Below are 24,207 nucleotides of genomic sequence, written 5' to 3' on the forward strand. Positions count from 1 at the left end.
AAACCCTGTCTCAAAAAAACAAAAGCAAATCTCAGGCTGGCCTGGAATTCATTATGTAGCCCAGGATGGCCTCCAACTCTCAGCAATCCTCCTGTCTTAGCCTCCCCAGTTCGGGGGGGGGGGGTTTATTGTGTTCTTTTTTTTAAAAAAAATTATTTATTTTATGTATGTGATTATATTTTCCCTGTCTTCAGACACAGATGAGAGTATCAGATCCCATGACAGAGAGTTGTGAGCCACCACGTGATTGCTGGGAATTGAACTCAGCGCCTCCGGAAGTGGAGTCTGTTCTTAACCGCTGAGTCATCTCTCCAGCCCTTTACGGCGTTCTTAAACGGTGAGATAAACAAATAGTTTAAGTGCTTTACAGAAGATTAAGTAGGTAAGGGCGCTGGAGAAGGTTAAATAGAGTGGTCACAGGTTTCTCTGGAAGGTGAGGTGAGGCCTAGACAATTAATGTAAAAATATCAAAAGAAAAATATTCTAGTGTAGTTTATGTGTGTGTATTTTGTTGATGTTTTGTTTTTTGATTCTTTTTTTCTTTCTCTTTTGGTTTTTCGAGACAGGGTTTATTCTGTGTAGCCCTGGCTGTCCTGGAACTCACTCTGTAGAGCAGGCTGGCCTTGAACTCACAGAGATCTGCCTGCCTCTGCCTCCCAAGTGCTGTGATTAAAGGCGAGCCACCATCGCCCAGCTTCCAGCCTAGTTAAGCAAGTGATGTAGCAATAAGTTTTGGTTCGTTAGAACATCAGTCAAAAAGCTAGTCTACCCGTTCTTTTATCAGAAACCAGATAAACAGGGTGGGAACACAGAGGCGTCCTTAAAACGAGGGTTAGGGTTCTTTTCCTCTTTAACTGAACAATGGGAACTGAAAGCTGTAAGGCGCATTCCCTCCTGTCCTTTCTTTAGGCTTTAGCATCTAAGTGATGTTTCCTTAACCGCCCTTTTCGAATTTCACGGCCATCTGATTTTCCCATCCATTTACAAATCGCCGCCCCCTTTTAAAGTACTCTAGTTAGAGCCCTGTGGAGTCCTTCCTTGCCACTTTTTAACATTGCAAATTCACTTTTGTCCCTACAGTGTACTCCACCCCTTCTCCACTTTTAATCTCCTGTATATAGCAACAAATTGTTTTATAAATGTGTTCACCCTAGATTACCAAATCCCATAAGGACTGAGAATTCCTAGACTATTTCAACTTAATTTATGGTTCAACTTCCTCAACATCTACAGCTGTGCTTGATCTACAGTTGGCATTCGATAAATACATGTTGAATAAAATGTTGGCTGCAGTCTACACTAGTCTGGACTGTGTGGCTCAATGCCAGTTACACTGATACTACATTCTTGGTCTCTGAAAAGGGCTTCAAGCGGCCCGATTGTGACGTCCTTCAGCTTTCAAAATGGGAAAGCGAAGGTTCCCACAATTCTCAACGCGAAATTTCTCGCTACAATTCAAAATGGCGAAGGAGGGTGGGGCCTGTCACATGGTGGGCGTCCCAGCAGCATTTTTTTCCCGACCCGCCGCCCGCCTGGGCGGGTAGTCTACCGGGCCCCTCCTCTGCCCACTAGGCCTTTTCGAGGACTCTACTGGGATTGGCTGACTGGCAGTCTGGGAGTGGAGCTGTAAAGCTGGGACCGCAGCATCACTTCCTGTTGTGCGCAGTCGTTTCCTGTCACTGCTAGGTAACAATGGGCAAGATAATGGCTGCTTAGCTACGTCTCTGAGCTGGCGCTGTACTAGAGGCGGGTCTCTTGCAGGGCTTTAGAGGCGGTCTAGAGCGGGGCGGCGGCGGAGGTGCGGCGGAGCCCCGGTGGCGGCGGCGGAGCCCAGTGAGTCCACTCTTGGCCGAAACAGCGAGTAAGTGAAGGCACGGGCACCCTGAGAAACGGGATGTCGGGCTGGAGGTAGGCAGGGGCGCCGCGGCTCTCAAAATGGCCCGAGTGACCAGCCGCGGCCGAGACACCCAGTACGGCCTCCGGACCCGGGCTCGTGACTGCGGGGGGCTCCGTGGCGTAGTCGCCGCTGCCATTTTAGTTGGGTGGCGTGTGGCGGCAGGCTCATGGAAGAAGGGGAAGGAGGCGGGTAGGACTTCCTCTCCGAGGCTCTGGAGTCGGGGCCAGGCCCTCCCAAGCTAAGAATGCTGGGGAGGCGATCCCGGACTCAGGGCCTCAGGCGTGAGAATGGCTCCAGTGCTTCGCCGTACTCAGAGGTCCCCCCCACCATCGTCGTCGCCCCGCGTTGCGTATTGTGCTAGGATTTGGCTAAGTGGGGTGGAGGTGCTCTTAAGTCAGATGTTGAGAACTCTTGAGCCTTGAGATCTTCACAGGATTCGCAGAGCCCCATTTTGAACCCTTCTGTAGGGCACTGCCAGTTTGTTATCCTCAGGTTACGATGACAGTCTTCCCGGAGGATCGGGAACAAATGTGGTTTGCTACCCTGCTCCTTTAGCCCTAAGTGTATCCTTGGCCAGATATTACTAGAAGGGTTTACCTCCTCCTTAAAAGAAAGATAATCAAAAAACCAGAAAAGAAAAAAAACGGAGGGAAAAGACGTTGTGGGTTGTTTTCCCTGGTAAGTGTGGGAATTGAGCCAGACTATTTTCAAGTTAATTTCCGTGTGATCTGCCAGCAGTCCTACCCCTCCCCCACTCAGAAAAAAACCCCTAAGGGTCTCTGCTTCTGCGGGCGGGCGGTACCTGCCACGTACGCCGTAAGCTTAGTAACTAGTATTAACCGGTTGGGCTTCTGCTTCCTGAATACTCAGTCCCTTTCCCCCTTCTGCTGATTAATTTCAAGATGGAGGAGACAGCCACGTTCTTTCCCTGGACAGTTTCACCATACTTATTCCACAGGTTAGTCTGGCAGTCTGAGGCCTAGCAGACTAGTTATTTGGTTCTTTTTTTTTCTCTCTCTTTTGGAGGGGAAAAGGATTTATATAAGATTCTCATGTACTCTTGGCCGGCCCCACAATATTTTTTTTTTTTTTTTGCTAGAAATAAGTTGCCTACATTTCTTGAATCGTAATTAGCCACAGTGTGTTTGGATGATTGAAGACAGAAAGAATAGTAAAAATGTGGTCCTAATGATTTCTTTGATTCTTTATAATTAGGAGGTCGGCACGATTACAGGCCCACCTTCCCCCCCCCCCCAATCAGTTTCTGAAATACAGGTTAGGTATCTAAAAAGACCAACTGAAGCACCCTTTAAAATAACTATTTTAGGACAAACATTCTTGCTGAAAAGGTCACAAACATTCTTTAGCTTAAGATGTCCTGATGATTTTTATTTCTTTGATTTCTGCCTTAGGCTACTGTAGTGTACCAAATAAGTACTTGAAAGTGGCTCTTAGAACTTGAAAATAATTACTAGTTTGATAAGGAAAAGCCTATTTTAAACAAGCTTAATATTAAAAGCTAGATTGCCTCTTGGCCTTTAAAGGAAATCTAACTAAATTTATCTAACTCCTGGTTCCCTCTCACCTTGGTTGTCCAAATACTAATATTGAATTAGGTTGGGTTATGATATGTGTAACCAAAATATGTTTTTAGAATTTTTTTTATTTCAAAGGAAATATGGATTTTTATAACAGGAAGAATAATGAATGCCTTTTTTTTTCTAGAGCGGAGTGAAGAAAACTAAAATCTAGTATATTGGATTTCAGTACTATGTCCTAAAAGACAGGTAATTATTGTATTGTCTCCTGGTGATTTATAATATAGAATGCATTTTACAAATAGACATTCTGTTCTACAGTCCTGTGGTTGAATAGGTTCATTGGTGTTAACTATTCTTCATGATGGGTTCTTTTTACTGTGAATTCAAAGGGTACCTTTTCAGTACCTGAACATCATCTATACTTTATCTGTGACATCTGTCTCAATCTACCTACCTATCTATCGATCTTGCTCTTTTTCGAGACAGGGTTTCTCTGTGTTACCCTGGCTGTCCTGGAACTATCTCTGTAGATCAGGCTGGCCTGGAACTCAAGAGATCCACTTGCCTCTGCCTCCTGAGTGCTGAGATTAGAGGTATGCACTGATAAAAAGAAAAAAAGTATACTGCTTTTAAGATATTGTTAGAGACCTGGGTATAAGGAGTTGTTTTTAAATGTTCAGTGAATAAATATCAATAGAATGTGTTACTTTGTTTACTAATTTTCTCTTCAAGATTCAAGAAGTCATAATGGTATGTATTACTCTAATTGGAATTAATTTTTTCATTATTATCAACATTGTAAGATTACTATATAAATTACTTGTGCTAACCAGGATACTTAATAAGTATTCCTGGAAAGCAGATTGCAAACTTGGGTTGTCCTAAGCAAACTGGTCTGGATAGTTAACTAGGCTACATTTATAACTAACTTCTCTTGAAGGAGTATGTGCCAGGCTCTGTGTTTGGCATGTATTACTTCATAATCTTCACAGTTGGAACGCCATAGAGATATTAACTGTTTTAAAGAGGAAACTGAGACTACTCTTGAAAAACAGTTGTGCGGTTTGTTAAATTGTGGAGCACTCATTTTATCTCAGATCTGTTCCAACACTGAAGTCAGCAAACCTCTATACCTGTTGATTCTCCAGTTACCAGAATGCTAGTGGAAATTAAAAGTGATAATCTGTAAGTTATCTTGTATCTGAAACCATTATTAACTCTAATTTGCCTCAGTGAAACAGGCGAGAGGGGGAAAGTTATCTACCAAGTATATATTATTTGGGTGGTTTGCAATAGAGTTCTTGCCTCATCTATTAATGTTCTTGGTGTAAGTTGAGAAATTTACTTTAAAGAAAAGTCAGAGTGACATGGTGGCCTACATCTGGAATCCTGGCGGTTGGAAGGCCAGATATAGGAGGATCACCACAACTTGTGTTCACCAGATCTAGATAGTGAATTCCAGACAGGATTGTGAGATTTTGTTTAAAAAAAAAAATCAGGAGTCTTAAAGAAATAGCTTAATAATGATATTTTTCAGTCGATTAATATTGTAAATAAGGCTTTCAGTAAGAGTAGGTCAAGTAGAGCATTTGCATTTATAGAATTGCATTACATGTACTTTTTCCATAATCCTAGAGGACTGGGAAATAGAATACCTATCTGACTGACATCCTGTTCCTTTGATTTACCATAGAGTGGGTAATAGATAACAAAATCCAAACCAGACCAACGAGGTTCTGGATTTTTCATTCACTGCTTAGGAGGAGGACATTTTGTTTTGTAGGTATACTTATTTAACATGGAGATTTCTAAATCCTTGTGGCCCAGTTTATACAGTACTTTGAAATTTTGATAACCAATGCTCAGTAATAGTTGCATTTATTTTTCTTTGTTATTTATTTCACCTTTGTATAGGAATATTCCTAGATAGTTTAAAGCAGTTCATCTTTACCCCTTCAGTTAACTGAGGTGTTTTTCAAAGATGATTATCTTGTTTTTGGGGTAGGTATGTTTTTGAACATAGGGTTTTCCACCTGAAATTTGTAATTGTCAATTTTGGCCTAGATTTTCTCATATGACAATGCTTAAACTTGAGTTTTCATTCCATTAATCATAACAGCACCAATTAATGTATGAAACAAATATATGTAGTAGACAGCAGCACAGTTGTCTGCCTGCCTGCATGTGCTCGTGTGCTTAAGGTAGGTTAATGGTAATAACTGCATATCTACAGATTATACTGTTATTGCGACCTGTGACAGTAAGGGAGTCTGATGGGAAGGATTCTTTCTGGTTAGGGAGATATACTTGTTTGATAATAACTTAGGTGCAGGTATGAAAGGTTCTTAGTGTATGAGTCACTTATGATTTCTGTATAGCAACACTACCTCAGGAAGGATAGTTATTTATCATCATGGTTGATCTTAAAGACTTGTTTTCCTCAACTAAAATGAATTTGTTAGTATAGGTGATATGCCAGTCATTTTTTGGCTGTGTTTTATTTTTGATTGGGGGGGTGCAAGGTCTCTCCTGTAGTCCAAGCTATCCTGGAGCCAATTATATAGCAACCTCATGGAAATCCTCCTGTCTCATCCTCTGGGTAATTTAGAAAAATATTTTTGTTTTCTTTTGCATTGCTTTTTGATGAGATTTGTTATAGCCCAGGCCATCCTTGAACTCATGATCTTCCTACCTTAGGCTTCCAACTGCTAGAATTACAGGAGTGTTCCACAGGCCCAGATTGATAAGAAATCTTATATCCTGAAATAGTACTGTGGTTACTGATTACTGTCAACACTGCTTGTATCAATTACTTTTTAAGATAAACATAGAACCATAGGATATTTTTTGACTTTGGAATAATAAAAGAAGCGATTCAAAATTGAGTTATAGAGAACAAATTCTAATCTAATGAAGTAAAGCAATAAATAATAAAGGAACATAGAATGGGTGGCTGGAGATTTAAATTCACTAAATGACTTGAATGAGATGGAGTGTCATCATAGTGGCTTCCCACTCACCTGATCCTATAAATTGGTAGCATAGCACAGTTTTCTGTCCTTTAGTTTACTTTACTATATAGTTATTAATACTCTTTCGATTCAATTGTTTTAGAAACTTGCAGTCAGGCTGGGCGGTGGTGGCGCACGCCTTTAATCCCAGCACTTGGGAAGCAGAGGCAGGCGGATTTCTGAGTTCAAGAGTTCGAGGCTAGCCTGGTCTACAGAGTGAGTTCCAGGACAGCCAGGGCTACACAGAGAAACCCTGTCTCGAAAAAACCAAAAAAAAAAAAAAAAAAAGAAACTTGCAGTCGGAATTTGTGGACTGCTAGTCAGTACTCTTCCTGCGAAGAGCTTAGACATGAGGGACATTCCCGAATTCGTTTTGGATTTTCCAGCTGCCCTTTACATGAGGTAAAGATAGGAAATTATAAGCAAAGCTAAGTGTACATTACTATTTGGATAGCAGGTAATCTCTCCTTAATATGATGTCTCAGGAGTGTTGAATGTACTGCATGCTCTGCTAGTGTACTGCTGGAAATTTATCAACAAATTGTGTGGATGGTGAGCAGGATCTTCCCATAAATAAACACAGTAAAACAACTCTGTCCTGTTTTTTTTTCAATTAGATGTATAAGTATTTTACCTGTATGTGCATATATGCATTGTATGTGTCTGTTGCCCATGTAGGCTTGGGGAGGATGTCAGATCCCCTGGAACCAAAGTTACTGATGGTAGTGAGCCACCATATAGTGCTGGGAATCAAATCAGATCTTCTGTAAGGGCAACAAGTACTCCAAAGTAAGGAGCCATCTTTATCCCCTTGTTTTGGTTTGGCATTTTGTTTGTTTTTGATTGTGTATCCTAGAACTCTAATTCTGCCTGCTTCTGCCTCCTTAATGCTAGAATTAAAGGGAGGTTTCATTATACTGTTTTTTTCTTAAAAGAATGTTTTGTGTGTTTAAAAGTGAGATGACAGAAAAGCACAGCTAACCGTCTATCCACTTATATATTCTATTTTTAATGGAATTTAAACATTCTAGAAAGGAAAGGAAAAATTTTTTTGAGACAGGGTTTCTCTGGGTAGCCCCCACCATCCTAGAACTCATTATGTACACCCAGCTGGCCTTGAACTCAGATCCCTCTGCATCCTGAGTGCTGGGATTGAAGGCATGTAACATCACCACCTGACTAAGAAAACTTCTTAACTTTTTAGTATCTATGTATGTGATGGTACTTTTTATCCTGACTTCAAATCTAGTAGATCATTTGATTTAACTTTGTATATTACTTGCTTTTTATGAACCTGGGAATTGAAACTAGAGCCTTATGTATACCAGGCAAGTGTTCTACTACTGATTTGTAGTCCGAATCCCCTTTTTTACTTTTTATCCATGTCTCATGAAATTGTTTAACCTACCCTAGAACTAACTGTAGCACAGACAGGAAGATCTTGTGATTTCCTGAGACAAAGTTTTACTGTATATCCTCGACTGTCCTCAGACTCAGAGATCTGCTTGTCTCGAGTGCTGGGATTAAGGCGTCCATCACCATAACTGTCTATGGTTAAATAAACAGGTGGTTTTTCTTTTTGATATTAGTATTATTGAACTTATACTTTATTGAAAAAAATAATAAAGCTTAAGAAAGAAGTAGGATGCTGGGCAGTGGTAGCGCACGCCTTTAGTCCAAGCACTTGAGAGGCAGAGGCAGGTGGATTTCTGAGTTCTGAGGACAGCCAGTACTACACAGAGGAAATCCTGTCTTGAAAGAAAAAAAAAGTAGGATTCAAGCTGAGCTGTATGGCTCAGAGGTAGAGTGTTTGGCTGATACGCACAAGCCATTTCCAGCACTGTCAGAAAATTACAGAGCCAGCATGGTAACATGGAGCTAGGCTACATAGTGAGACCATGTCCCTCAAAAAAGCAGAGCAGAAAAGAGAGAATCCAGCTGTTTATGCCAGGACAAAATGCTAAGCAGGATGTGGCTCAGTATGGTAGGGTCCTTGTCTTACATGTGTAAGGCCCTAGGTTCAATCCTTAGCGCTACAAAAAAAAAAAAGGTTTTTTTCCTTGATTGAAAGCTTTTATACAAGGATTGGTATAAAAGAAGCTTATGGTGAGGTCAGTAGTTATCCCTATTGGGATTTGAGGAATACATTTTAAAGCACACAGTCTGGGGTGTGCAGGGAGGCAGTAGTCATTTAGTGAAAGGTTGATTGCCTTTGGACTCAGTAGACCTATATGTAATTGCTGACCATTCACTATCCACAGGGCTTTCACACAATCACTCCCTCCTATTCTTAGGTTCTCACTTGTGAAATCATGAAATTAAGGCAAGTTCCCTACTTCATGGGACTGTTGTCAGGGCTAAGTGTACAATTGTTTTAAAAGATCTGTTTTTATATTGTTTTATAACCGGGGTGACAGAGCTAAGTGCTTTAAGAGGAATTGGGTTTTTCTCTACAGTTGACTTCTGTTGATAATCTTTTGAGGAAATAATTGTTTTAAAATATCTGAAGCTAGTCATATATACAAGTGTGGTCTGTGTTGTGAATATTAAACCTTGATAGTGAGGTGATAGATTAAAGACCCTCTCTGCTGAAGTGGAAGGACTCCAAGGTTGTGTAGGCCTTATCCCCTCAGTTCACGGTTGGAAATCAGGGGTTCACTGAGCAATATGCTCTTTTTCTCTGTTATTAGTTTAACTGGGAATGCATCATAATTCCTTTCATCATGCATGTCTTAAAAGCTATCAACATTTTTTGCTGATTATTTTATACTAACTGGTGACAAATTTGGTTTTTTAGTTATTTGGATCATGGTTCCCTAACATCTTTGACATACCTTTACCTAGGTAGAACTCGTGACCTAGATTTATTACCTTTCTTCATGTCTGCTTGTACAGAACTCCTTTACTCAGCATTGAGACCACTGCTTGCATTCAGAATTTACTTTTCTTTCAAAATAATTAAGCAAGTACCTCAGGTTCTAGTACCTGAGGTATAACTCACCATTATGACTTTCCTAACAAGATGGATGTGCCTTCCTAATGCTAAGATCTCATAACTTACTCTACTCTTAACCAATGCAGAATTAAAGCAGAAAGGACAGAGAGTTAGGGCAGAAATGGAGAATGTACCAGATTTTATTCTTGTCCCCAAAATAATTACAAGCAACAAACTTTTCTTATGGAAGCCACTGCCTTAGCAAACACTATTTAGCAAGGCCTTGCTAATTTGCTTGCAATTTTGGAATTGTGTCATTGGAACATACAGATCAATATTACCATATTTCCAGATTGGGGGGGGGAAGAACCTGTACTTTCTTAGTTCAGAAGGTCTTTTGAATTCATTCTTTTTGTTTAACTTCTACACAATATGACTATGCAGATTTAAGTAGTTTGCTTGCTTTAAGGTGTTGATTACGTCTCTGTTTGGGGGCAGCTATGTTATACCTTTTGTATTAAAAGGAAGAATTATTGGCTTTCCTGGTTTTTTTTTTTTTTTGTCAATTCTTGGCTCTAGTTTACTTTGATTTATCACAGGTAGATTTCCTCCTAACTTTAGTCTGGAATGTTGACTGCTTTAAGAATGTTAATTAGACTTTAGTGGTGGTTTTCTTTGGCAAATTATGGCTTGGGGGTTCTGTTTTCTTTCCCTTTGTGTTTTTCTGTTTTTTAAAAAAGCAGCTGCTGCTACCAATACCAATTTGTGTTACTTGTAAGGAAAATGGCAGCTTGTGTTGTGGGTTTTTTTTTTTTACATTTGTTTATACTTCTTGACCCATGTACTTTTATGACTGTTCACTCTGATTTCTGGTCCTTCCATAGTGACATGTTATTAAAACACTTATCAGAAATTTCTGTAAAAATTAAAGAAATTTAGTAATAAGCTAGGAAACTGGAAACACTGTGGCCCCATTCTCTACCTCCTTGGCATGCTCATCTTACTGACTTAAGAGTAAAAGGATCACTTAGAGAATGGTGGTGTTCAGGAGATGGAAGGGAAGTCTAAGTGTGACTATTCCTAGACTGTTTAGCCTCGAGTAGGTAAGTGGGCAACATTTGATAAGAACAGGGTTCTTTGTGCTTTTTTGTAAAATCTGGAATAGGGTTTTGGTTTTTTTTTTTTAGAAACAAAGTCCTTGTATCTTGAGCTGGTTTTGAACTCTTGCCTTGGTCTTCCAAGTATGAAGATTATAAATGTGAATTAGCTACTATATTGAGAAGGTTTTGGTTTTCCCTTTAGGACTGATTTATGAAGATACTGGTGTACTGTTACATGTTGGGGGAGGGATAAATTATAGTACTCTCTACCACAAATTTATTTTCATACTGTCATTGTCGGTTTGGGCTACTATAATAAATGGAATGTCCTAAGGTCCATAGCTTTTAAACAACAGCTTAGAGAGTTCATGAAGCTGGATAGTCAGAATCAAGGCCTGGGCAGCTTGGTGTTTGGCGAGGGTTGACTTCATGGTTCTCACTGTATTCCCATTGAAGAAAATGTCAAGGTAGCTCTCTAAAGGTCTCTCCAAGAAGAGACTGCGAGTCCTTACTTCCTAATACTGTAACTTCGGCGGCTAGGGTGTCAGCATGGGAACCTTAGGTGAGAGAGAAGCCAAAATTGCAGAAAGATCACTCCTCCTTTTTTCTTGTTTTTTTTTTCCTGTTTTTGTTGCTTTTGTTTGGTTTTGGTTTTGGTTCTTGATTTGGGGATGAGGTATTACTGTGTTTCCCAGGCTAGCCAGGAATTCAGACTTCTTTGTTTTCAGAGCCAGGCATGGTAGCACATACCTATTTCTACAATGCTTAGATCATGGAGTCAGGGATCCAGAGTTTGAGGTCACCCTGTGCTACATGAAACGCTATCTTAAAAAAAAAACCTATAACATCTTTTGTCCTCAGTCTCCTGAGCATCTGGGATTACAAGGTTGTGCTGCTATGATTGGTCTGATAAGGTTGTTGCTGATTAATCTCAATGTGTAATAATAATAGTAATTGATTACATTCTACCTAATACAAGTTAACCAGTGAGAAGGTCATTCTTTTAGGGAGCAATGTTCTCAAGTCTAAAGCCAGAGATTCAGTTCCCAAGTATAACTTTTAGGGTATCATTAGAATGAGTTACTATCTCCCTTTCAAGGCTAGATAGAAGCTTAGTTATATGCTGTATGAATTTTAGTTTGAGACTTACTTCTATGTATGGGGCTTTGCCTACATGCGTGTACGTGCACCAAATGATTGATTAGTATCTCTGGAGGCCAAGAAGAGAGTGTCAGGTCCCCTAGAGATGGAGTTATAGATGGTTATGAGCTATCATGCTGATAATTACGGAACTGTGTCCTCTCCTAGAGCAGCCAGTGCTGTTTGTTTGTTTGTTTGTTTGTTTGTTTGGACTAGGCATGGTTTGCGACAGGGTTTCTCCATGTAGCTTTGGCTGTCCTGTCTTAAAATTCACTCTGTAGACCAGGCTGACCTCAAACTCCCAGAGATCTACCTGTCTCTGCCTCTGAGTGCTAAGATTCAAGGGCTTGTGCCACCGTTGCTCAGCAGGAGCCAGTACTCTTAACCATGGAGCCATTGACCTAGCAATGAAGTTTAATATGAGGAAATTCACTTTTCGCTTTTGGAAGTGTAGTTGGAGCTCAAAGATTTGCTAAACATCAAAGGAGTAGAGCTCTCCTGTCTTTGATAGCCAGTTGTATCAGTGTTCCTATCAAGTTTTGCATATAAGTATTACTTGTCCTCTTATTCATTAAGAGACATTATTATCAAGTTACAGCCAAACCTAATTCCTCAAGCTGTTTCTATTTTGAAGGAGTTGAGGTCGTTCTCATTAAGAAAAAAAAAAGATCTTTGGCTCAAGTTCTACAAATCACAATAAAATCTAACCAAGGTTAAGCCTGTGGCTCAAATGAAGCAGGAGAATTGATTGCCATTAGTTCAAGTCCAGCATAGGCTACAAAGTAGAGCTGTCTCTTCAAAACAAAACAACTTGGTAGATTTCTGACAGAATCCCAGCACTCAGAAGGCAGATCTCTTGAGTCTGAGGCCACACTGGTCTACAGAGTTCTAGGCCAGCCAAGGTTATGTAGTGAAATCCTGTCTCAAAAAAAAATTGATAAAAACAAATCCATACAACTAAAGATGATTAAAGCCACAAGAATAAGGTTTATCTTGACATTACTGATTTAGTAACATGATGGATTCTCATTTTCTTCAGAGTATTTGTTGAAGAAAATAAAATGAGTGACCAAAGGCTTTAAACATCTTGAGTTTTGATAAAATTAAATAGTCCAACCTGGTTTTTTCCTATTCTCCATATATTTTTACCATCTTAAAACATTCAGAAAGCTAGGCCAGGAAGATTGATGTGCATGGTCAATGACATTCTGTCTAGTGTCCTCAACTTTTTAATGTAGCTACAGTAAATAAAAGGCTAGTGCTAATAAATTAATTTCCTTTGTACACATTTCTGCCCTTAAACAAAATTTTATTTACCATTGATAAAATGGCTTTCTTTTCTCAGAAAAACAAAAACAAAAAAACGAGCCATTTGGAAATTTTTGGTTAAATCCTCATTTTTGTTTTTGTTTCTTGTTAATTGAAAAAATTTTGGCTGGATGGTGGTGGTGCATGCATTTAATCCCAGCACTTGGGAAGTAAAAGGAAGGAAGAAACAGTATTTTTTTTCCATGCAATATATTGACCAAAGTTTTCTTCCCCTCTGATCCTTCCCACTTATCCAACTCCATCCCTTTCTCTCTCTAGAAAACAGAGGCACACAAAACCCCTCCCCCTAGTCTCTTACTTGACATCCAACCACTGGTTATATGGATTGTAACATGCCTATCAAGGACTTAGAAAATAACATCCACATTTGAAAGAAAATGTACGATATTTTTCTTGGTCTCTGGTTATCTTACTCAGGTTGAGTTTTTCTAGCTCTATCCACTGACCTGGAAATTTCATAACTTTTAACAGCTGAATTATAGTCCAGTGCATGGGGTTTTTTAATGAAAAAGTTTTAATGTTTTAGACGAAATCTTTCACCTTGGGTTTTCTAATTTGCAGAGCATAGATTATTAAAGTAGGTAGCCTCTGCTGTCCCTTTTATGTGTGATGTTCAAGTATGTCACTACAAAGAATATATACTTGCATGTTTTTAAAAAGTCACAGGATGACACATGCCATCCTTGAAATACTATCAAGTTGCAGTTGCATTGAGGTAACTGGAAGTGCAGAGACCAGTGGTGCAAAGCAGTAAGGAACCCAGTTACAGTCTGTCACAGTTGCTCAGTTCAGCCATAACGAGAGTGTGCATTCTCAGGAAGACTAGGAAGACTGGCGTGTATTTCCTATTTTCCATACACCACATTTTTTTTTGTTTTTTTTTGTTTTTGTTTTTTTCGAGACAGGGTTTCTCTGTGTGTAGCCCTGGCTGTCCTGGAACTCACACTGTAGACCAGGCTAGCCTCGAACTCTCAAACTCAGAGATCCGCCTGCCTCTGCCTCCCAAGTGCTGGGATTAAAGGCGTGCGCCACCACCACCACCCGGCCACATTTTTTAAAATGTGAAAGTAGCCATGCACTGAAGAGGCTCAGGCAGGAGAACCGTGTTTGAGTTGAGTGGACCACACAGATTTCCCTGGCTCAAATAACTATAAAACCTAGGTGCTTAGATGTGTACTCTCATGGTGGAATGCATGCAAGGAAGGCCCTAGGTTCAGTTTCTACGGTGTCAATGTAAAAAGCCATTTGTAGATTATAAAGAAGATAAAAATAGGCCACATTGCTGAATTAGGCCCTAATACGACTACTCTCTGACCTAGACTTCCTAGTGTACCAGTGCTTTCCCAAAGTTTTTCTGTTATATATTTCATTTGTTTTCTTAAAATGCACCTCTATTCCTGCATTCTGGTTTCCAAGTAAATAAAGGTATGGAATGCATAATGGAGTCTGTTCTCAGTTTGGTCTTTTTTTCTTTTTAGATAATTTTCCACTTGTTCACCAAGATGGAAAGCTCAGATACTAACGATAAAGGAAATGACCAGTCTGCCGCTCAGCGCAGAAGTCAAATGGATCGATTGGATCGGGAAGAAGCCTTCTATCAATTTGTAAATAATCTCAGTGAAGAAGATTATAGACTTATGAGAGACAACAATTTGCTAGGCACCCCTGGTAAGCTTACATGTAATGTATATATGTAAATTGCTGAGGTTTTTTTTTTTTAAAGAAACAGCTTGTTTTATTTTTTTTTGTTTTTTGTTGTTGTTGTTGTTGTTTTTGAGACAGGGTTTCTCTGTGTAGTGTGTAGTCCTGGCTGTCCCGGAACTCACTCTGTAGACCAGGCTGGCCTCCAACTCAGAAATCTGCCTGTCTCTGCCTCTCAAGTGCTGGGATTAAAGGCGTGGCCACCACCGCCCAGCCTTGTTTTATGTTTCTTTAATGAAAAGTTACTAATATAGGAGATGCCACTACTATATTTATTGCCTGTTTCTATTCTCAGAATAGTCCTGTCAGATGTTTGTAATTTTTGAACTACAAATCTTTAGTGAAATGGATTAAATAAGAATTGAACTGAACAGTTTAGCTAGCTATGCATCCAGGTACAAAATAGCCAATGGGCCTTTGGTTTCTAGGACAGACTCATCTTATTTTGTCATCTCATCTTACTCTCTGAATATGTCCCAACTGCAAGCATACAGAGTAATCTGTGGGTAAACTGTGTAAACCAGCAGCTAGAACTTTGTCCTTAGTTATTCTTTCACTGAGATAACAGTCTCATTTGATCCTAGTTACAACTTGACTATTTCCACTAACCTGTGGACAGTTTCATTCATTTTCAAATGTAAGGTTTTTCGCAAGGCTTAGGTGGAACATTTTGAGCAAACTTTAGACTGTCTTAACTGCAGTTCTGGCCCTGCCGTTACTCATGTGTTTTCTGGCAAAACTGAGTTTAAAGTGCAGATCACAAAGCCAGACATGACTTGGTGACACATGCCTATAATCCCAGCTGCACAGGAGGCTAAGGCAGGAGATTCTTGAGTTTGAGGTCATCTTGGATGAACCATTCTTTAAAAAGAATCATGTTGGTGGGGAAAAAAGACAGAAACTGATATGTTCTTACTTAATTTGTAATTTGGCAAACAATTGTTCAACTTTCAGGCGAAAGTACTGAGGAAGAGTTGCTCAGAAGACTACAACAAATTAAAGAGGGTCCACCACCACAGAGCTCTGATGAAAATAGAGGTATATTTTGTTTGGGGAGATGGGTAGAGGTTGGAAAGATGAACTTTCTAATAGTGAATATCAACCAAAGATTATTCAGAAATGCCACAAATTAATCTGGTGCTAAGTACTCATAGAAAGAGAAGTAGCATGTTCTTGCTATTTGGGGAGGATGGCAGCACCGCTGTGTCTGCCTCACCTTTGGATTGTTTGTGTTAATTGGGCAACAGTGATAAATCGCCTATTTAAGTTGAGATTTTCCTCTCCTTGGCTTTCCACATCTATTGAAATATTCTCCTACTCACTTCCTTATTTATAAATGTGGGCTTATCAACAAGAGAGAATGCTGCTTTGTTGGCCAGCACCTTTCAGTTGAGTGGTTGTTCCACCTGGGGGCATTAGCAATGACTGGAGACGTGTTTGGTTGGCACAGCTGATGAGGGTTTTCTGTTAGTATCAAACAGGCAGAGAACAAGTATGCTGGGGAATAGTGCTTCTTTCTCTGCAGGAAATAGGGGATTTGACTGTAACCTAGGAGCTATAATAGAAGTTTAATTTGTGAACATACTGTTAGCTATGCTGTTAATCTAGGTTCAGCATTTGATAATACTCTTTAGTTTTATAGAAATTGAAAATTTTTGATAATTGACAAATATTCAAGTAATTATAAACTTCGCCTTATTTATATTTTAGCTCTGGTTATAATCTTATATTTTAGAACAACTTCATGGTATCAAAGACAGTTGAAACTGATGAAAATATGGTAGAAATATAATTGGAACCAAAATCCCAACACTAGCCCCCCGACTAGTGATGATATAGTTTGATTTTGTTTAGACAGTGGCCTGGAAAACTCATGCCTTCCCATGGTCTCACAGACTAGCAGTCTCACTTCTAGAGAAGTGGTTCTCAACCTTCCCAATGATGTAACCCTTTAATATAGTTCCTCATGTTGTGGTGACCTCCAGCCATATTTCATTGCTACTTCATAGCTGTAATTTGCTACTGTTATGAATCATAATGTAAATTTATCTGATCTACAGATGGTCTTAGGTGACCCTCGTGAAAGGGTTATTTGAGCCCCTCAAAGGGATCATGACCCACAGGTTGACAACTGCTGACTCTTAAGTGTATTTTAGCTTTCTTCTTTCAGTGTAAATTTGTAAAAAGTTATTCAGAATTGCAAAATTCTTTAATGTTAATGAGCATTACACGAGTGTCCTAATTTTGTAGTTCCTTTCTCTCTTTCTCCCCCTTTGTTTTAAACAGCTGGAGAGTCTTCAGATGATGTATCCAACAGTGATTCTATAATAGATTGGCTTAACTCAGTCAGACAAACTGGAAATACAACAAGAAGTGGTCAGAGAGGAAACCAGTCCTGGAGAGCAGTCAGCCGGACTAATCCGAACAGTGGTGATTTCAGATTTAGTTTAGAGATAAATGTTAACCGTAATAATGGAAGCCAAACTCCAGAAAATGAGAACGAACCATCCACTAGGCGTCTTAGTGTAGAAAACATGGAAAGCAACAGCCAAAGGCAAATGGAAAATTCTGGATCTGAATCAACATCTGCAAGACCATCTAGAGCAGAACGCAATTCAAATGAAGCATTAACAGAAGTGCCATCCACCAGAGGTCAGAGGAGGGCAAGAAGCCGGAGCCCAGAACATCGGAGAACCAGAGCACGAGCTGAAAGAAGTAGGTCACCTCTTCATCCGACAAATGAAATTTCACGAAGAGCTCATCATAGTATCTCACCTCAGGCCTTGGAGCAATCTTCGGAAAATGAGCCTGAAGGAAGCTCTAGAACCCGGCACCACGTGACCCTGAGACAGCAGATATCTGGACCGGAGTTGTTAGGTAGAGGTCTTTTTGCGGCTTCAGGATCAAGAAATCCCTCTCAGGGGACAAGTTCTTCAGACACAGGTAGCAATAGTGAATCCTCAGGATCTGGCCAAAGACCTCCAACCATAGTTCTTGATCTTCAAGTAAGAAGAGTTCGTCCAGGTGAATATCGGCAGAGGGATAGTATAGCTAGTAGAACTCGATCAAGATCTCAGGCTCCGAACAACACAGTTACTTATGAAAGTGAACGTGGAGGTTTTAGACGCACCTTTTCACGTTCTGAACGTGCAGGCGTGAGAACCTATGTTAGTACTATCAGGATTCCTATTCGTAGAATCCTAAATACTGGATTAAGTGAAACTACATCTGTTGCAATTCAAACTATGTTAAGGCAGATAATGACAGGTTTTGGTGAGCTCAGCTACTTTATGTACAGTGACAGTGATTCAGAGCCTAGTGCCTCAGTCTCCAGCCGAAATACGGAGAGAGTAGAGTCACGAAGTGGAAGGCCCAGTTCAAGTGGTGAAAGTTCAGAAAGTAGCTCAGAGATATTTGAAGGCGGTAGTGAAGGAAGCGCATCTGGCCCATCCAGGAGAGATGCTCGACATAGGGCCCCAGTTGCATTTGATGAAAGTGGCTCTCTGCCATTCCTTAGTTTGGCTCAGTTTTTTCTTTTAAATGAAGATGATGAAGACCAACCCAGAGGACTCACCAAAGAACAAATTGATAACCTGGCAATGAGAAGCTTTGGTGAAAATGATGCATTGAAAACATGCAGTGTTTGCATTACCGAATACACAGAAGGCAACAAACTTCGGAAACTACCTTGCTCCCATGAGTACCACGTCCACTGCATCGACCGCTGGTTGTCAGAGAATTCCACCTGTCCCATTTGTCGCAGGGCTGTCTTATCTTCTGGGAACAGAGAAAGTGTTGTGTAACAAGAACAGAACTCTCAGCTGTGTAGCTGGAATAGTGATGGGCAAACAAATCACCTGCTTTATGTCCACTTTTTTTGAGTGGTGCTTAAAATATAAAGTCACAACCTGAATTGAGTCATTGCTTTCTTAGGGAATCATTCTTTTCTCTAGTTTCTCTTTCAGGATGGAAAGAATATTTTAAAAGCAACATTTTAGGACTTAAACATTTGATTTCGGTACCAGATGAATTGCTAAGCTGTTATTGCTACTTTACCCATGTCCACGTGTCAGGTTTTCCTTTGTTGTCTTAAGGGCTGCCTTAGCAGTAGCTCCTTTCTATAGTCTGTATTTGACCTCTTGAAAGTTTCCCAGGCCATAAGAGAGGCATGAAGAAAGGTTCCACTCAAGACTAAGTTCCATTATGTGTTTTGTAAATGGTTACCTAAAACTGTACCATTCCCAGTTATTGACACAAATTCATTCACATTCTGAATATTGTTTGTTCACCTTCCAGAGTAGGTGATGATGGACATATCAGTGTAAATAACACTAAACAGTTAGGATCTTCTAAGTGTGTTAACTGTCCTAAGCCCATCACTGTGGCACACAATAGAGCGAACTTAGAGTTTAATTGAGATATTTATCTTGTGGAAATATTAAAAAGCCTATGCTTGTGTAAGTGAAAAAAATCACATTCATTTGTTTAAAAATGTAAAGCTATTTTGTAGAGGCTCAGTACTTTTCCAATGCACTGTTGTATTAATGCATTCAAAATTGTAAAGTACCATGCTTAGAAATGAGAACTGCTTTTTTTTGTGAGCCAGCAAGTAAAACACACCAAACAAAGTACAGAGCTGCTTTTGTAAGTGTGTAGATGTCAAGAGCAGAACATATCTATATTTAGTGTCTTTGTGAACAGCTACTGTGACATGGAAAGGAAAGGACCGTGCAGAATCCAACTTGGATTTAGGCAGGAAGTGATACATGAGGGTGAAGAAAACGACCCTGAAGAATGGAACATTTTCATGAAGACAGTAAGTAATACAGACATGAACTGGATTCATATAGTGAGAGCCACAGCAGCTTGACCCACTATTCTGCTTGAATAGATAAAGCAGAAGATCAGTACATTTGGCAGAGCTTTCTTTGGTGTATGAAAAAACAAACCACTACTACCTAGTACAAGTCAAATTGATGTCTTTACATCTGCTCCTCAAAAAGTAGAGGAAAGAGACTTTTAGGCCAATTTTAAAGTAAGGATTTCAGTTGGTACAGATGTGTGTGCTATTGGAGATGTCTCAGATTTGCTTGTTTGAGACCATCTAAGGTACCAGTGCACACTTTGTTGCTAATTTCACTGCTAATTTCTAGCAGATCTAATGGGCCACATTTAAAGACCTATTGTGGATTAAGAGATTTTTATTTTTTATTGAAAGTGAGTCAGGTTGGGTTATTTGAAATTCAAATTTTAATTGTGTTGCCTGTATTTGAAGATAAGATGGCTGGCTCATATATATGAACACGCACTTTATTGTTGTTTTGTAGGAAGAATAGATTGTGATAACCCCAGTACTCTTGCCTCTTTTTTTTTTCTTTTGAGGCTGATTAGGGTTAAGATTAGTCTGGCTGTGGAGCGGATATGTAAAGTGTTTCTCTGGGGAAAGCTAACAGGCCAGAAGAGACCTGGATTGAAGATACACAATCTTGGCCTATAACCAAATAAGCTAACTACCCAGGTTAGTCCAGTACTCTAGAAAATGTTTTACAGAAATCTGCTTTAAGAATTACCTGCTTACCCTCACTGATATTGCCTTAGCAGTAAAGATTATTTCAAAGTACATTCTTTCATGTTTTCTTCTGGCTTTCAGTCCTACCTAAGTATTAAGGAAAGTAAATTGTAAATATGGTAGTTGTTTACAAAGGATATGTACTGCTCTTGCAAGGAAATAATGTCCAAACAAAGCTTCACTTATTTTTTTTAATAGAAGCATATTTCACTGTTTATGGCGCTTATGTAATACATTTTTATCTTTTTAAGAGACTTGTCCATGTAAAAGTCAGGGTTCCTTTATATTTGTGAGCCTCCTTGTCACCTTTCTATTGTTTTCAGATTGCCAGGATAGTCCTGATTAGGTAAAAATACAACAAGTCCATTTTCCTCTTGGTAAAATGTTCCATTTTAGGGGTGTTCATTTTCTATAGCTCAAAAACAGCTGCAGCACATTCTAAACAGTGATGGACAGCAGGCACCTCCCTAACCTCCCCAAATGTATTACTCATTTCTGAAGTATTGAAGTTAGAGGTAACTCAAGCAGGATACTGGTTATGAATGTAGATGTTGAAGCTATTCAAAAACACTGGAAGTCAGTCTTTACATTTCTAGTCTTCAGTAGAATGCACATGTTTGAAGTGCATGTGGACCATTTCAAGAAGCACTCACTGATATTGGGTTGTCTAGACGAATACAAGTATTTTTAGTGGGAGTTGCTTTTTATTTTAGCATCCACGGCTATTCTATATTACTAGTTGCAGCTGTTAAAGATAAGGTTGTTGGTGTAGGTGTCAGGTGTGCAATGAAGAACAGGAATCTTGGTTTCCTCACCAGTGTCCAAACACCTATTGAGGGAACATTTTCTTGCAAAAGACTTTACATTTTGTTTTGTATCTTCGCACTTTTTCTTTATTACAGAAAGGTCCTGTGTTTAAGACCTACTTTGAACTTCATGCAGTAATAATGTTGGGGGATTACATTGTTCAAAGCATAGGGGAAAGTACTAAAGCCTGATTTTTCTTGAATACTTCAAAATTTTTTAATCCGCTTACTAGTGTAAAGGTTTGCAGTATTGTTTTATTCCACGCAGCTTACAATGTTGAGATTTATTAGTGCTGAAAACAAAATTTAACAAGTTAAAAATGGCAGGCTGTTTGCAGTAACCCTGCAGAAAGAGAGAGCTATGGTGGGAATTTGGAACATTTTCTCTGAAAAGAACATGTTAGTTACACTACCATGTCCTCCATGTTAATGGAAGTGGCTTTGGTGTTGGAACAGGTAATTGTCAGATTGATAACAAAATGTTAGTGCCAGGAGATGCTCAGTCTTTAGGGACACAATTGTTAGAATCCATCCAAGCTAGGAAACTGGCTTGCCCTGTTACCTTAAGCAATATTTTGCTTTTTTTTTCTTTCCTCCTGGGAAAACTTCATTTCTGTGCCAAGTAGTCTGTGCTTTTGTCGATGTCTAATAGTTATGAAGGGTTAGCATTTAGCACACTTTGTATTTAACCACCTGCTTCTATGAGTCTCCAAATACCCATGTGATAAGGTGGTCTATGTTGCAAAATGACTGTTAAAGGCCATTTCTGACAGTTGGCTAGAAATACAGTGGCACCTTGTGGTTGACTTTTTTTTTAAACGGGTGGAGGATAATTCTTTTGTGAAAGGAAATAATTTGTAATCTGCCTTAGCTGATTTGTTTTAATGTTTTTTTCTGACTGGCTTCTGTGTCATGTCTTACCAAAAATATGCAGTACCTGGAAGCCATGTTCGCAGGGCACTTAGGTTCTTGGCTAATCTTCTGTTCTGATTTTTCACTCTCTCCTCTCGAAGTATTCTTTCTGTACCTGTGTAATGAGATGGAGAAGGCACGTGTAAAGGTGTCTCTTTTTCCCCTTTAGTACAGTTCAGTATGTTTAATGCTCAGTAACAGTGTTGTAATTGAGTTAACTAGTAAATGGTTCTTTTAAAAATTATTTTTAAGTGTATGTTGATGGATCATACTTCACTTGGGAAGTAAAGTGCAAAGTCTGAGGAAAGAGTATTTCTAAGTCCCAGTTTAAGCAAATAAAAACAGCTGTAAGCTCAATCAATATTCACCCTTTAAATTTTTTAGCATTCTGGATTACCTTTATTGAGGTAAGGTCTTGCCGTGTACTCAAAGCTGGCCTGGAGCTCTCTGTGGACCAGGTTGGCTTCAAACTTGTGGCAGTCCTTGTGCCTCAGCCTCTTGAATGTTAGGAATTCAGGTACTTAGCACTTGATTCCTTTACCTTCACTGAAACATTTCTAAAATACTATCGAACACTCCAGAAGTGAGTGGCCTCCTGTAAGTCACCATAGTTTGCATCTAAAAGCCTACAGCTTAGAATAGAACTACCGGGGATTTTTTTTTTTTTTTTAGGTATCAGGTTTATGGTTTTTTTTCATGTCCAAGTAGATGTCTGGATTCAAATCTTTAAAAGGTTACTGACCACTCAAAATTACAGTGAGATACATGGGACTTACTGTTTTGGGTATTTTGAAAGGGTCTTGTTTTGTAGCCCAGGCTGGCCTGGAATTAGTGATTCTCCTGGTTGCTGGGAGTATAGGTGTGTCACCCCCACCCAGCAAGGATTTGTTTACTGAAGTCCCACCGCTGCTTTATAGTCATTTGGGAAAGCAGCTAGAGAAGCGCAGTGACGGTGAGCCTGTCATACCACTGTGCCTTGTTTCAAGGTTTGTCTCAGTTCTCATTCTGAAGATTGTTTCCAGCTGCAAGTTAGAGTCAAGCCAGCTGCCCAGCCTTAACTCTGTTCAGTGCCCTGTTACTAACATTTTTAACAGATTGGTTTCTACATGTTTAAACTGTTTAGCAGTTGAATTTTACCTCTTGATAGTTCCATTTGTCCCTGGTGCTGCTTTTAAAGGTATAGGGCCCTGTGAAGTGTCCAGTGGAGTAGGTACGCAGTTGGCCTGGTTCTGAAAAAGCTGCTTTGGAATAGATGTTTACTTGGGTTCCTGTACAGAACTGGGCAGCAATCCTGGAAAGCTCTGTAAAGCCCATAAGAAAGGATTTGAAGAGGGCTGCCCTTAAGTCTCTGAACATGAAGCATATGTGTGCAGGCTGTCAAAAGGCTGGAGTTACTGTCACACCAGTGCTTTCTGACCTCCAAGAGACACTTTCAAAAGGCAACAGGAGCACCAAGGGAAGTGAATTTGCTTGGCTTGCTTTGTCTGCTTTCTCATTTCCTTACCATTTAAACCTGAACGAAACACCCTTCTCCGGTATCTGATCCAGCAAACTCTTGGTTGGGAAGCCCTGTGTTGAATTTTGAGAATGTACCCAACTTTTTGTACAGTGCTTTACACCTGCTAAAATTTAACTTGTTTGATGCAGAACGAGACCTTGAAAGGTCAGTCATTAAATTTGGTTTGATTATTAATAGCTATCTTTTAGGAAGAAGCTTTTTCCCTATGTACGATGTCATACTGCAGACTTAAAATATAGACTATCAATAAAATGCATGAAGTAATCATTTGTGCTTTTTCATCCTTGGGGTTTTAAAAGTGGAAACTGGTTAAGGTTCTGGTGCTTTAAACTGGTCACGGGCAATTACTCGAGAGGAAGATTCACTGCAATCTTGAGTCTGATGGCCTTGGCTGCTCTGCTTGTGGACAGATGGGTTTTGTTACTTGGCCTCAGTTTCTGTCTCTGGTTGAATGGCTTAATCTTTGGTAAAAAAGATGAAAGTATATGCCAAGAATCTGGGAAATCAGTAACATTTGAGGTAGATGTGTCTTTGCTGTTTTCTGCCCTGACTGCTATCTTGATTGACCTCCCTGGACGGAATGGGTGTGCGTGTGTGCTTGTGTAGTGTCTTCCATCCTGTCTCTGTCTACATCCTGAAATGTAGAAGTCCTTCATTGAGGTGCCTCTGTCTAAGCACATTATCACACAATGTTAGGTGGGTAGAATTTTCCCTTTACACACCTGAAGCTGGGCAGTGTTTGTTAAA

General features: G+C 39.7%; 1 protein-coding gene across 1 annotated transcript; it reads left to right on the forward strand.

Moving 5' to 3' along the window:
* The first annotated feature begins 1,761 nt into the window (after positions 1-1,761).
* Positions 1,762-23,725, forward strand: Rlim (ring finger protein, LIM domain interacting). The gene is made up of 5 exons (XM_028771442.1): positions 1,762-1,861; positions 3,623-3,684; positions 14,432-14,621; positions 15,609-15,692; positions 16,941-23,725. The coding sequence occupies exons 3-5, from the start codon at positions 14,456-14,458 to the stop codon at positions 18,455-18,457; spliced, it is 1,767 nt and encodes a 588-aa protein (XP_028627275.1). The 5' UTR covers positions 1,762-1,861; positions 3,623-3,684; positions 14,432-14,455; the 3' UTR covers positions 18,458-23,725.
* The last annotated feature ends 482 nt before the right edge of the window (positions 23,726-24,207 follow it).

The sequence above is a fragment of the Grammomys surdaster genome, unplaced genomic scaffold (genome assembly GCF_004785775.1).
Source record: "Grammomys surdaster isolate TR1022 unplaced genomic scaffold, NIH_TR_1.0 207, whole genome shotgun sequence".
Lineage (NCBI taxonomy): Eukaryota > Metazoa > Chordata > Mammalia > Rodentia > Muridae > Grammomys > Grammomys surdaster.